This window comes from Leuciscus leuciscus (genome assembly GCF_965113295.1).
Source record: "Leuciscus leuciscus genome assembly, chromosome: 6".
Taxonomy (NCBI): Eukaryota; Metazoa; Chordata; class Actinopteri; order Cypriniformes; family Leuciscidae; genus Leuciscus; species Leuciscus leuciscus.
This window is the reverse complement of record NC_138730.1, coordinates 14597891-14613329: the sequence shown is the minus strand read 5'-3', so window position 1 is coordinate 14613329 and position 15439 is coordinate 14597891. Positions and strand designations below refer to the sequence as shown.

The window sequence follows — 15439 nt, the reverse complement described above, 5'->3', positions numbered from 1 at the left end:
GTGTAAACAATGACAACTGTGTTGCAGTTGCGTTTAACTTTCGCCTGCCTGTGTTTAGTGTTTTGAAACATAAGTGCATCACAGTGCGAAATGTGTTTTAGTAAGTGAGAATGTGTTTAGAGTTTTGAGTGTATTAGATTTGCAAACAGTGTATTAACTACCTGAACTTGTTTAATGTTTTACAGAAAGAGTGATTTATTCGACAAATTGGTTTAGACTATTGAGAATTTGGTTCAGAGAATAGGGTTTAATGTTTTAGCAATTCAGAAAAACTGAATTTTTTTTGTAAACATGCAGATGGTTTGCAGCTTGTATTTTTATTTTTTTCATGTTTTTAAAAGAAGTCTTTTCTGCTCTTAAGGCTTAAGGCTCTTGTAACATTATAACTGTCTTCACTGTCACTTTTGATCAATTTAATGCATCCTTGCTGAATAAAAGTATTAATTTCTTGAATTTCTCCAAAACCCCAAACTTTTGAACGGTAGAGTTTAATGTTACAAAAGCGTTCTATTTCAGATAAATGCTGTTCTCTTCAGCTTTCTATTCATCAAAGAATCCTGAAAAATAAATAAATAAATAAAATTACACAACTGTTTTCAACATTGATAATTATTAAATGTTTCTTGAGCAGCAAATCAGCATTTTATATTATAATGATTTCTGAAGGATCATGTAATCAATGATAAAACAGTGTACCGATCTAAAACTTCTAGTTGTCATTGGCACAGTTGCTAACTTGTTTTTAGCTGGTCTTCCATTTGAACCACCTGTGTTATTGCCTTTACATTTTACAGTAACAAACAGATTTGAATAGTTTAGGTAGGTACATTTAAATGTAATGATATTACAATTTTTATGATGATGTTCTGGCAATCACAGCTGTGTGTGTGTGTGTGTGTGTGTGTGTGTGTGTGTGTGTGTGTGTGTGTGTGTGTGTGTGTGTGTGTGTGTGTGTGTGTGTGTGTGTGTGTGTGTGTGTGTGTGTGTGTGATAGTAATACCAGTAATTTTTTTAACCTTGTGAGGACATTGTTTGATCCCAGGAGAAAAAAACGCTTATAAATCACACTATATTGTTTTGTTGTTGTTGTTGTTGTTGTTGTTTTGGTTATTTGAAGTAAAAATGCAGAAAGTTTTCTGTGGTCAAGTACAACACCTTGTGCAAGATTCCAATTTCATAATTTGAGAAATAATTTTAAAACTGTAAGGATTAATAAACCATCTGCAAGGGATTGTGTTTTGAATTAGCAAAATTGCCATGGTAAATATTGAATAAACAGTCCACCTAGTTTTGATAATCACCTAAGCTACTCGGTTACACACACACACACACACACACACACACACACACACACACACACACACACACATGGTTTACTATCTTTGTGGGGCTCTCCACAGGCGTAATGGTTTTTATACGTTACAGACGGTATATTCTCTCCCCTTACACTAACCCGACCCCTAAACCTTCCCATCACAAAAAACTTTCTGCATTTTTACATACAAAAAAAAAAAAAGAAGAAAAAAGATGATTCTGTATGATTTATAAGCTTGTTTCCTCATGGGGAATTAAATTTAGGTCCCCACGGTGACACGAGTCCCCATGAGTCCGTGTGCATTCAGGTTGAAGGGATAGAAAAACATGTTTTTCACACACACACACACACACACACACACACACACACACACACACACACACACACACACACACACACACACACACACACACACACACACACACACACACACACACACACACACACACACACACACACACACACACACAACACACACACACACACACACACACACACACACACACACACACACACACACACACACACGAGCGCGCGCGTTGTCCTACAGCGTCCTCTAGCGCACGGACCAGCTCAAGGCAGGTGCGAAACTTCTTGACCATGCGCTAAAAAAATCCTTGTCTTTAAATGTAGGCTTCATCTGACGTAGGCTTTACGCCTCTATCCGTCTCGGCTCCCCGTGGACACGGAACAATTGGCGTTTTAATCCAGCTATCTGTGCCTCAGGCTGCCCCGTAACGCATGCAACATGCACAGCGCGCATGACCTCATCAGCGGCCGTTCTGTCACTCATCACTGCAGCTGAACTTTCTCTCATTTCAAGACCGAGACATGTGCACATTACCCTAACGTCCTTGCGCTGCGCATCTGGAGCTAAATATGCTAAAGCGAGTACTCACTAGTCTACTACCGGCAAAGAAGCAGCAGGATGCACTCAAGATGCCTCGCTCGAGACTGTCTTCCTTTGCCCTCTGCTATTTTTGATGCTCCGAACACTGTATAGCCACCCGAGGGGCTCACACTACAGTCAACCTCTGTTGTGATCCTGTGCTCGTTTGCGTGGATTGACGAGGGACCCACACCAACTCAAGTCAATGAGGATTCTGAGGCTCTTCCTGAAGAAAGGAGCGCATATGCTGCAGTGTCTCTGTGGACAACGATCGGAGCCGACCACAACCACCAGCGGTGAGACATTTAGCTGTGCATGCTCTCAGTTGAGCGATGAAAAACGCTCTCATTGGCCGCTGGCGCTGGTGAGCACATCTTCCGTGTCTGCGGTATACTATGCGCTCCCACTCCACGCATTTGTGCTAACTTGTTTTGTGAGGGGCTCATGCGACTTTCTTGCGACCACTCATGTCATTCCATCTCACATCTTATGACCACGAAACGCATCTCCATCATGGTCATGAGCAGAAGCGCTTTAGTGGCGAAATCCGTGTCAAGGACATTTCTTTATTGGTACCGGGAACAAAGAAAGCAGGGTGAATGTAGGAAACTATTGATGCATATGCAGCAAATGCGGTCAGCGAGGCTATACGGCAGACAGACAGACAGACAGACACGTGCCGAGCTCGTTTGAGGTGAGATGAGCTTTCTAAAGGAAAGTGTGCGAGTGTCCTCCAGGACAGGGAACTTCAGCACCCCGGACAGCGACTCGATTCCGCATCGCTCCCAACTCTGGCTCATCTGAGAGTACCACCTCCTCCAAAGAGGAGCCTGTGCATCTCACTGCACATTGCAGACCACCAGGAGGCCCGTGCTTGTAATCATTTTATGTAACGTGTGTTACAAGTTTCATGAGATTATTTCATAATCAGCCCATTTGTCCTTTCTCTTTCTTTATCGAAGACAAATGGATATGACACCCTTATAGTCTCACTTTCTCATTCACTTTCATTGAATGAAGTACTGAAAGTGAATGGTCACTGAGGAAGTCATCCGGTCCAACATCTTCCATTGTGTTCCACTGAAGAATATGATTTTTGGAAAGACATTATAGAATGAGCAAATTATTATGCAATCGCTTTAAAGGGATAGTTCACACAGACATTTAAATTAGCTCACCCTCAAGTCATCCTAGGTGTATATGACATTCTTCTTTCAGACGAATACAATTGGAGTTATATTTCCATCTATCCATCATAAAAGTGCAGCCAAACTAGTCGTTTGTTCGTTTGGCCGGAAGGTAGTTATTTTACTTTATAAAGTTTTAGATATATATAAAATATATCTTTTTTTTTTACTTATTTTTTTTTTTTTTTTTTTTTTTTACTATTAATATTTTCATGTGGAGCACTTTTATCATGGATAGATGCACTTTTATGAAAGATAGATGCACTTTTATAGACTTCAAAACAGAAACGTCTATTCACTGCCATTTTAAAGCTTGGAAGAGCCAGAACTTTTTTTAATATTACTCCGATTGTATTCGTATGAAAGAAGATCGTCATATACATCTAGGATGACTTGAGGGTGAGTAAATCATTAGCTACTTTTATTTTTTGGGTGAGCTATCTCTTTACGGACTATACAAAATTCTAATTCTGTGCAGGTACTAATTAAAATAAGAAATATAAAGTTGCATTAATCAGAGATGACTATTTTAACTGCTTATGTTGCAAATGGGGAATGATATATTATTTCCACACAGACAAACTAATATACACCGCATACTTAACTATGTTATGCTGCTGCTGCTGTGCAATCCTTCACTTCATTAGACTTGACAAGCTTTTGCTGACCTATACACCTTTTCTGTTTATCCATTCTTTTGCAGGCAACTCGATTGTGCACAGAAGATCAGTTCTATTCAGCTGTGCTGCAACACATTTTTTTAATACTTTGAATTAATTGTTTATTTTTGTAGTTAATTTGTTAACACAGTAAAATCTAAAGGGGTATATAGTTCTCCCAAAAATTTTTATTATGTAATTATTTACATCATTGGCTTCCATTGTATGAAAAAAAAAAAAAATACTATGGAAGTCAATGGGGCCCGTAAACTGTTTGGTTACCAACCTTCTTCAAAATATCTTCTTTTGTGTTCAGTAGAAGAAAGAAATTCATACAGGTTTGGAACAACTTGAGGGTGAGTAAAAAATGACAGAATTTTCATTTTTGGGTGAACTATCCCTTTAAATGCACAAATTTGATTTCACAAATGTCTCTTGTAGTAAAAAAAAAGCATAAGTAAATATGCAATATAATTAAATAATATAACAATATTATAAATTTATGTTAAAATGCAGTATTATATTAATTAAAAAAAGTTACAATAAATTTAAGAAGTTAAAGTTAAACTAAATGTTTTGTTGTCCCTCCCACATTAAAACGTGTTTGTCACAGCTGACTGACGTGGGAAATAAAATAAAGCTAGATCTACTCGCAGCAGCATACTTTATTAACACACTCAAAAAGAAACAAATCACTCTCAAAAAACACGGACAGAACAACCAACTTTAAAGGCACAAATACGGAACAAAGACTTAAAACAAACTCAATATATATTAACTCAAACCAATCAATTAAACAATAAACAGGTGCAGTGTCGTAATCAAACAATAAGTCCCGAGGAAACAAATACAAACAAAGGAAACCGATCAGGAAACAGAAAAACCAACTCAAAAGTCAAATCAAAGTCAAACCAAACATGACAGTTTTAGGTAAAATTCTGATTTAAAATGTATTACAAGCTATGCGACGATGTACATAGTACATAGTAAACAGCAGTTCTTTTCTCCATTGCTTTGTCCAGTCCGGGCCCTTGAATGAAGATCACTGCTCTACTGGCCCGTTGATTAGTCAAGTCAAGTCACCTTTATTTATTTAGTGCTTTTTACAATACAGATTGTTTCAAAGCAGCTTTACAGAGATGACAGGAAAATAATGCAACAAAGTGTGTTTCTGCTGTACAGCTGATCTAGAAGAAAATAGTGTCACAGTCCAGCTTAAGTAAGTTGAGTGATCATTTTTGTTGTAAAAAAAGTGATTAATTTAGTTAATTTATATATATAGCCGCTCTGGAGAAAACCGTGATGTCATCGTCCAGCTCAGTTCAGTTCTTATATAATGGTGTCAGTGCAGGCAGATCAATAATATTGTTGAATATTAAATGTCCCTCTATGTCGACTAAGCAAGCCAAAAGCCAAATGCGACAAAGGCGACGGTGGCAAAGAACCAAAACTCCATCAGTGACAGAATGGAGAAAAAAACCTTGGGAGAACCCAGGCTCAGTCGGAGGGCCAGTTCTCCTCTGGCCAACGAGCGAACAGTGTATCAGTGTATTCAGGCAGCATTACAGGACAGAAGTCAGATTGCATCAGAACATTCAGAATATTATCCAGTTCCATCTGTTGTCCTTAATTATCATACAGAACAGAATGATAAGTCAAATGCCAAAGTTAATTAAAATGTTAACTGTTTAAAAACAAAACAAAAAAAAAACAAACAAAAAAAACAATGGCACTGCAACAAACAGTGATTCTCAACCCTGGTCCTGGAGTCCCTCCAGCACTGCACAGTTTAGGAGTGAATTCCTTGAAGGGCACATTGGGAAAGGGGCCATTTGTTCCAGACGAAAGTGAACACCTGAGGGCCCTTCCACAAGCCGTTAGTGAAGGGTACATGGGCCAATTCCAGTCGGAAGTGAGCATCCCTATGTCCTACTCACTCCGAAGGGCAGAGCTCTTGAAGTAGGGACTTTTGAGGGAGCAGGGCACTTGTGAGTCATAATGAAGCTGTTTGGAACGCACTTGGCGAAGGGAGCAATGAAAGACCACGTAATTTCCTCATTAGCGTCACATGGAATGTTTACACGACAAAGCTAGGCAGCGACAACAGGAATATCTTAATATTGGTATTAATATGATACAAATAAATGTACAGTTATAATGAAGTTTTTAAGTTCTAGAGAGCATTTGATTGGAGAGAAGATGTGATGAGAAGCTGAAGTCCGCAGTGATGTCGTAAAAATCCGTGATCCATTTTTGAGACTGTTAGTTTTGAATGCTTATATCTCCTAAATGTGAATGTTGTCATTGTTTTGGAACACACCAGCTTATTCATAACCTTATTCAACTAACATATTCATAATAACATATTAACATATTCACTAACATATTCATACTTAAAGCTAAAAAAACTTAAAAAAATTATTTCAGGGGGCTTTTCATATGAAATACATTGCAAAAATGTGTAATATATCTCAACAAAACAAAACAACTTAAATTGTATTTATATGTTAACTCGCCATATCTAGATATGAAGACGTGTCACTCTGGGTAAGATGACCATTAACAAATTACTTCCTCGAAAGTGACCATTGCATGTTGCCTTCGCTAACGGACTTGTGGAAGAGACCTTTGTGAATAAAAAATGATTTTGCCTTTCAAGTTCCAAATGTTACATTATGACATGCAGGTGCCCTGCAAGTCCCCACTTCTTTAAATAACAATACATATACATACATATATATATATATATATATATATATATATATTGCGCCATTGACTTCAGACCAGGTGGTTTTGATCAATGGCACAGTCTATTTCAGTTGCCTCAAAATAGCAACGCACCAACAATGCGCCTGAACACACCTCGTTTTCAGACCAGCACGCACAAATGGGCGCAAATGCATTTGCTATTTAAACAACGCAGAACGTGATAATGATAACAGCGTCGGGCTGAAACTACACTGTAAAAAAAAATCCAAATTTTACAGAAAATAACTGTGATTTTTTGACGATCATTTTCTTTAATTTTAAATTGTACTCAAAACACTGTAAAATTACAAATAATATCTGTAAAATAAAAATTCAGCTGTTAATTTAGGTATTGTGACATTAATGACAAATTACAGTAATTCACATTTTTTATACAGAAAATTGATTGTATTTTTCATACAGTATTTTTTCTGTTTTCTTAAATTACATAAAAATGTATGTAAAATTACAAATATAATCTGTAATTTAACAGTAACAAAACAGTCAAATGATAAAATGGTCAAATGACTGTCAGCCCCCCAAAAAACTGTAAAACATCCTAAATTAAATAAACTGCTAAACACTGTTATTTTACAGGTAGTTCCTGAATAATCACGATCATATACCTTCATTGTAAAAAAAATCGTAAAAAAAGGGTCAAATGACTGGCAGCTGCGGCTGCCAAACAAAAACCTTAAAATTAAAGTAAAATATGCTAATTTAAATAAACCGAAAAAACACTGTTATTTCACAGGTATTTCCAGCATTATTATGATCAAATACCTTCATTGTTAAAAAATCGTAAAAAAAGGGTCAAATGACTGGCAGCTGCGGCTGCCAAACAAAAACCCTAAAATTAAAGTAAAATATGCTCATTAAAATAAAGTGTAAAAAACTTTAAAATACATTTGATGTCACCATGATTGAGATCAGTGTCTGCTTTAGTTGGGCTCATGACCCTTAAGTTTTTAAATTTCATTTATCTCTGGCTGCTTTAACTGTGTATTTCATACACGTTTGTTATAGCAATAAATGCTGGAGAAAATATCAGATGATCTTGGTCATATATTGATGATGTTAAAGTCATCATATGATGATCTGATTCACTGATGTGTCAGTCAAATCTCTGAATATGAGATGGAGTTCAGCTTTATACAAAGTTTATAATTAATGTCATTATGTTCCACACAACCCTTGAAATATTGTGGCATCAGTATAACAATCTGAAATTTAATATTTATATTGTACAGAAAAAGTTGAGCTGGTTCATTTTTATTGTAGTATAGAGACATCAAGAATCAACATATGAATCTCAACAATGGTGACAACCAACAAAGCCTTTTTGTGACTTTATAGTAATTCAGATTTTTTTTCATTGTCACCATTGTTGTGATTCATACGCTGATTCTTGATCTCTGAGTGAGTCTATATGATCCTGCAGGCTATGGCAGTTTTGTCATGCAAAATAAACAACTAATATTGAACAACTTAATCAGATATTTCACTTCAGGTGGTATTAATAAAGCAGGAGACTACATGATGACTATTATCACTAAAAAGTGACTAATATCATCTAATCTGAGTTTCTCTTGGATTGCTACAATTACAAACATGCATCAGAGACACCCAGTTAATGCAGCCAGAGAAACGTTCAAGTTAAACATTAAAGTTAAACACTAAAAGTTCAAGAGCCCAACTAAAGCAAACACTGATCTCCATCATGGTGACATCAAACTTTATTCTTTTCAATAAAACTTAAACTTCTAAACCTCTGTTAATTCTCAATAAGAATGTTAGTATGAAAGAAATAAAGTCTGGATTGTAATAAGTGAAGATGCTGAGATCCTGAGAGATCTGGTTGTGTTTAATGTTCTGTTGGGGTTTAAAGTGTTTCTGTATGGTGTGTTTCGTGTGTCACCATTGTGTTGAAGAGTAGAGCCTGAGCTTCAGTCCAGGATGAGCAGAGAAACACTGATGAAATGCTGCATGTTGCTTTATTTAACAGACAGTAACTGTGTAGTTGCTGATGCAGTGACGTATAGTCACAACAAATCATGCATATAATTAACTGCGTGTTTTTCAGTAAAAAAAAAAAATCCGAAAATAAATGTGAAATAACTGTGTTTTAACTGTGTGTTTCTGTTAAAAAAGATTAATGAAGATTTTTGTAAAAATATTTTGCACTTATTTAAATTAGGATATTTTACATTCATTTTACGTTTTTTTGTACTGCAGCCGTTGCTGACAGTCATTTGACTGTTTTTTTATGGGATTTTTTTACAATGAAGGTGTTTGATCGTAATAATTCAGGAAATAGCTGTAAAATAACAGTGTTTTTCTGTAAAACATTTAAGGAAAATTTCTGTAAAAGTTTTTTGCACTTCATTTAAATTAGGATATTTTACTTTATTTTTACGGTTTTTGTTTGGCAGCCGCAGCTGCCAGTCATTGACCGTTTTTTAACGATTTTATTTTTTTACAGTGTAGCAAAAAACACTCGCTGGAATTGCGCCAGGTGTATGATAGGGCCCTTTGTTTTTTTTCGGTTTATTTAGTGCATCATATAGGTATTTAAAGTGCACCAAAGTGTGCAGTGTTGGGGGTACTTCAGTGCCAGTTTTAGAAAACACTGGCCTATACCTAACAACAAATTTTACAGCTCTTGTCAAATTAATCTAATTTGTTTTAGATATTGCACATCCATTCCTTAGTAAATTGAATGTCACTTTGCAGATTTAGTTAAATATATATTTTTCAGAGTGTCTATTTACACTAAGTGCAAATATCCTGCCTCGTTGGCAGAGACTATTAACACTAACTCCACCAACCAATGTTAGGTTGGGCCAGACAAAAGTGCAAGAACGCCTGTGACCTGCCAGCAGCAGCGGTGTAGGGAGTAAGGTGCATTGCAGATACTTTTGAGTTCGAGTCTTCTCCCTTTTCCCATCGTATATCAGATTTGAAAGGCATTTATTTTCAATAAATATGAAGAAAATATGTAAAAAGTCAGTGTACATAAAAAAGTGTACATAAATACTTAATCATTAAATAATCATTAGGCACTTTAATTTCACTTTTCACATATTTTCTTCATATTTATTGATAATATTTCTTCATACATACTTATAATACATTAACTAGTTGCACCTCAGTATTTAGTACAATATAAAAGAGTATGCAATAATAACATATTAAGTGTAAATTATGATATTTATTAAATAAATGTAGCCTTATTGGGACAATAAAGTCCTCCCACCCCGACCCCAACCCCTATAGGGGGTAGGGATTATTCCAAACTTCCAAAATTGTTCCAGGATTGTTCCAAACTTCCAAAAGTCTCATGTAATGAGATATAATACACGTAATACAATACCCTTCTTTTGGTTTGGTGCAAAACCTGATGATCATGTTATCTCAGCGTGATTTGAGAATATTCACCTGTGTGTTTCATTGGAAACAAGAACATCTGACCATCTGTATAAAAGAGGTCATATGGTCACTGCCACAAATGTGCTTATTTGAATAGTGACAAAACAGTGCAGAATCTTAATTATTTATTATTAATTTTAAGTTTTGTTTTAGATTTTTCCAAATCATAAAGCTTTCAGGTTTAAATGTCCAACCGTTGGACTGTATTGTATATATGTATATCTTCTGGTCAAAAGTGGAAAAAACTATATTTTTGATCATTTGAATGGCATGCAGCCACATCTTACTGCACACATTTCATATAAATCCTGCAACAATGACATTTTGTCTAATTGATGGTGATATGAGACGTATGGGTTGGGTATATTCAGGGTTCACCTTCTCCTTGGCCAGTGGCATGTGATGAGCAAAATGTGCTGATATAACACTTTGTGTTCCATCACAGGGGCGCCTTGCTCCTCAGGTTTTGATTGCTAATGGCCCCATGACTAAACTGGGTTTTGAAACCAGGACAGCATTTCTCAGGAGCATGTTCAGGAGCCATCATGCACAGATCACCATATCTGCCGGATGTAATGAGTTATCACTCCTCACTTCAATTTGTTCATATGTCTTGGGAGAGTTCAAAATAAGTGTACCATCATTTTTTACATTTATTTATGTGTGGTGCTTGTGAAGCAAAGCATCACTATTGTTATTCCTTATACTTATTATTATTCTTCTGGACAAAACTTCGGAGTGTAACTCATCCCACACTGTTTGTCAAAGCCCCATGAATGATGTGCCAAATCGACTGGTTTATTGAGGAGTTGTGTGCTATAACTTCTCTGCTGTGCGATTGATAAAACGAAAAAGTGGGCAAAAAAATCCCATAGACTTACATTGACAGAATGTTCATGAATTTGAATCTCAACTGTCAAATTCGCACCTTTCTCTCTCTCTCACACTCATTTGACTTATTTTATCAATCAGCCAATAAGTAATGACCTCAAATCTTCACAGCCTTGCGCAACCACTAAAAAAACGGCCACATTTTGACAGTAACATGCTGTTTTCCATTAAAACAGCAATATAAAGTAGAAAAAATGCATTCTGGGTGATATTTGTCGTTTTCGAGAAAGTAGCCTACAGGAATATACTGTGAATTAACAGCGCTCAAAGTCGACATTCAGAGGTTGTGTACCAAATCACACTCTATTCCCTCATTCACTATTCCCTAGTTCACTAATATAGTCCACTTGACTGAGTGAATAATTTCACAGTTAATTCAGTTAATTTTCAAAGTTAATTCAGACACTGATGAACCCCTGCTGTTAACAAGAAGAATCACTGAAGGAAAGAGGAACGAGATGAACAGAAAAAAAAATGAAATCAACTAAAGATAAAAGACATTAAATATTTGAATATCTTAGCAGACTCCACAAACAGCATTACCGGCTTCACTTATTACTAACCAGTTTGAATTTATTTCTGTCAGGCATCTACAGAAGGTCTTATTAAACAGTGACAGAGGTTTAGATTTAGCTGTGTCTTTAAAATACATTTGCTATGGCAAAACAGCTGAAAGAAAACAGAATCAGATGACAATGACTGTTTGTTAATGGTCACAATCATCATCTAGTGACCCAATTCACTGATCTCTTTTATTGTCTAATGTATTTATATGGGTGATGTTTTTTATTTTTTATTATGGTATCACTGTGATTTTACAGATCGAGATCTATCGAAGTTTAGACCAGCAGAAAATATGAAGGGTTTTAAAAAGTTTATGCTCAGAAACATTTTGAACTTCTTGATCAGCCAAACACACACAGACATCAAGAATCGGCGTATAAATCTCAACAATGGTGACAATCAAAAGTTTCATACTGCAATGCATGTTGGGTACCAGCATAGTACAAAAAAATCAATATTGAATAAATTATGCAGCTGAATTGTCTGGTTATTTTCTTTAATTTGTACTTTTTGCTTTTATTTTTGCTGTTATTTGTTTGTGTTGACTTTAAGTAGCGTGTTATGTGATGTTCAGATTTGAATGTTATCTTTTTTGTTGATTGTCACCATTGTTGAGATTCATTGGCTGATTCTTGATTTGTGTGTCTAAATTAAGGGCCAAAAGTTATTTTATTTTTTTAGTGAATGATGAGTGTAAAAAAAAATCCTTCATACTTGATTTGTGGAGAACTGCTTGATCTTTTGCTGTTATTTCACAGTGTAGTAATATACAATTAGGTGTATTAAAACAACACATTTTTGATAAGGGATTAAACACAGGATCAGATCAGTGATCCAAACATTATGTGATGAGATCATAATCAGCAACACTGATCTAATTTTTGTTGGCTTTGTTTTTGCCACAATAAATGTGTCTTAAAAACACACAGTTACAGCAGGCAAAGAAAAACTAATGTTAAAGTCAAGGGTCTTGACTTTTGATCAGGGTCACTGATCTCCATAATGGTAACATCAAATGAAATAAAACAACGTCTAAACCTCTGTTAATTCTCAATAGAAATTTCTGTAGACGTATGAAAAAAGTCAATCTGGTTAGTAATAAGTGAAGCTGGTAATGCTATTTTTTGGAGTTGTTTAATCCTCCTCTGCTGAGATCTTGAGAGATTTAAAGTCTTCTGTGGCTGAAGTCAGTTGAAGTTCTTGTGTTTCACTTTTTTATCTTTTTGTTGTTCCTCTGTCCTTCAGTGATTCTACTTGTTAACATCAGGTGTTCATCACTAATGCTCAATCATCAGTTAATTAATCACTGAATTATATCATTAACTTCAACACTGGTTCAGTGTTACTCCAACACTCTGTAGTGTGGACACACAAGTGCTCATTTAAAACTGAAGATTTTGCAGTGGGGTTAAAAGGGTTAATTGTGTTAAATAAATAAAAAACAACAGAGTGAAGCGTAATTTAACGGTAATCAACTGTAAATTGCTGAAAAACAGCAATTTACTGGTAACCACAGCTGCCAGTAGATTACCATAAAATCAAGGAAAAACAGTAATATACTGTAAAATGTATCAGTCAGATATACTAAACGAAAGAAGTTCATTTCACTGAAATATTAGTGAAAGTTCATAGAAAAAAGTTATGCAAAGTCAATAACTGATAAGGAGAGTAAATCTTAAACTGAAGTGGAACTGGACTGTGACGCTATTTTCTTTTGGAAACAAATTTTGTTGCATTTGCCTGTTATCTCTGTAAAGCTGCTTTGAATCAATCTGTATTGTAAAAAGCGCTATATAAATAAATGTGACTTGACTTGTAAATTAACAGTTAATTGCTGGCAACCACAGCTGCCAGTAGATTACCGTTATTTTAAAGCGCATTTTTTTTAGAGACTTCCACTGAAAAAATTGATGAGAGGGAGATGTATGGATTAGATCATCATAGAGACACGTGAGTTTGGCTCTTTTGATTTGGGCTATTAGTTTAACGCTGCTAACTGTCTGACCATGCCCTAGCAACCATTTAGAGCTCCCTAGCAACCATATAACATAATGAATAAGCCATATTTCAGCACTAGAACATTATACAGACTTTGACTCGGCTCTCTTGCTGTCACTTGCATCACGGTAGCGACAGTCTAGTGTCGAATTTTTCCATGGCAAGCAGCAATCACATTTTCTTCAGAAAAATGTACACTGCCATTCAAAATATTTGTATCGGTATTATTTTTTGTGTTTTAAAATAAGTCTCTTCTGCTCACCAAGGCTGCATTTACTGTATTTGATTAAAATACAACAAAAAACAGTAATATTGTTAAATATTATGACCATTTAAAATAACTGTTTTCTATTTTAATATATTTTAAAATGTAATTTATTCCTGTGATCAAAGCTGAATTTTCAGCATCATTACTCCAGTCTTCAGTGTCACATGATCCTTCAGAAATAATTCTAATATGCTGATTTGATGCTCAAAAAAACATTCATTATTATTATCAATGTTGAAAACAGTTGTGTACAAATCCTTTTCAAGATTCTTTGATGAATAGAAAGAGCAGCATTTATCTGAAATATAATCTTTTGTAACATTATAAATGTCTTTACTGTAACTTTCTGTACTGTAACTTGATGAATAGAAGTATTGATTTTGTTTATTTCTTTCCCCAAAATATTTAAATAAAAATACTTACTGACCCCAAACTTGTGAACAGTAGTGTTTAATGTTACAAAAGCTTTCTATGTCGGATACATGCTGTTCTTTTGAACTTTCTATTCATCAAAGAATCCTGAAATAAAAATGTAAATAACTGTTTTCAACATTGATAATGGTGTTGTGAGCATCAAATCATCCTATTAGAATGATTTCTGAAGAATCATGTGACACTGAAGACTGGAGTAATGATGCTGAAAATTCAGCTTTGATCACAGGAATAAATTACACTTTAAAATATATTAAAATAGTCATTTTACATTGTCATAGTATTTCACAATATTAATGTTTTCTTTTTTTTTCTTCTTTTTTTATCAAATAAATGCAGCCTTGGTGAGCAGAAGAGACTTCTTTTAAAAACATAAAAAATCTTACCGATCCAAAACTTTTGACTGGTAGTGTCTAGTTATTATTATTATTATTATTTAGGACATTCTTGTGAACATGCAATATACAGTATACTTGACTAAGGCTGTTAAAATATTTCAGCATATTGAACTGCTTGCTCTGTGCCCTCTGCATCATGGCGTTGATGTTCACATGTTATGCCGTGGGCATAAAAGCATTAGCAATAAAAAATGTTTGATAGTGTTAAGGCATAGTGCTGGCTCAGCTAATAGAACTGCATAATACAGCGCACTCTCATCACAATAAAAGCTGATAGGTTGATGAGAGACGCCTCTGTGCATTTTCATACTGTGAACACTAGGTGTCGATCTTGGACTGATGCTTTGTATCTCTCAGTTTGAATGTGGAATAGCAAGGCTTGCTACCTGAATAATACCTGTTTTGTACTGTATGCCTTAGTTAAGTGATTCTTGATTATCTCTGTTTATTCAGTGTTGTGGTCGATTATATCTCAGTTCCGCTTCTGCAGCTGGTTCAATTTGTAATTCAGAATTTGTACATTTATCAAATGGTGAGTTCAGATCTTGAGTTGTTACATTTCTTGAAATGCCATACACTTTGTTCAGCTGGAAGAAACTCAAACCATATATTACAATTGTCATGTGGATGTTGTTTTTGCTCTAATTTACTAACTTCACTG

At 35.2% G+C, this 15439-nt stretch overlaps 1 protein-coding gene across 2 annotated transcripts in view; it reads left to right on the top strand.

Annotated features, from left to right (window-relative positions):
- Positions 1–15439, top strand: part of fgf12a (fibroblast growth factor 12a) — a 105559-nt gene that overhangs the window by 6275 nt on the left and 83845 nt on the right. The window contains exon 1 of one of the 2 annotated variants that reach the window (XM_082174108.1): positions 1675–2500. The exons of the other annotated variant lie outside the window; for it this stretch is intronic. Within the exon in view, the coding sequence (XP_082030234.1) occupies positions 2410–2500 (91 nt within the window). The 5' untranslated portion in view covers positions 1675–2409. Of the gene's footprint in view, positions 1–1674; positions 2501–15439 lie in introns of those variants that run through there. 2 annotated transcript variants of the gene reach the window in all.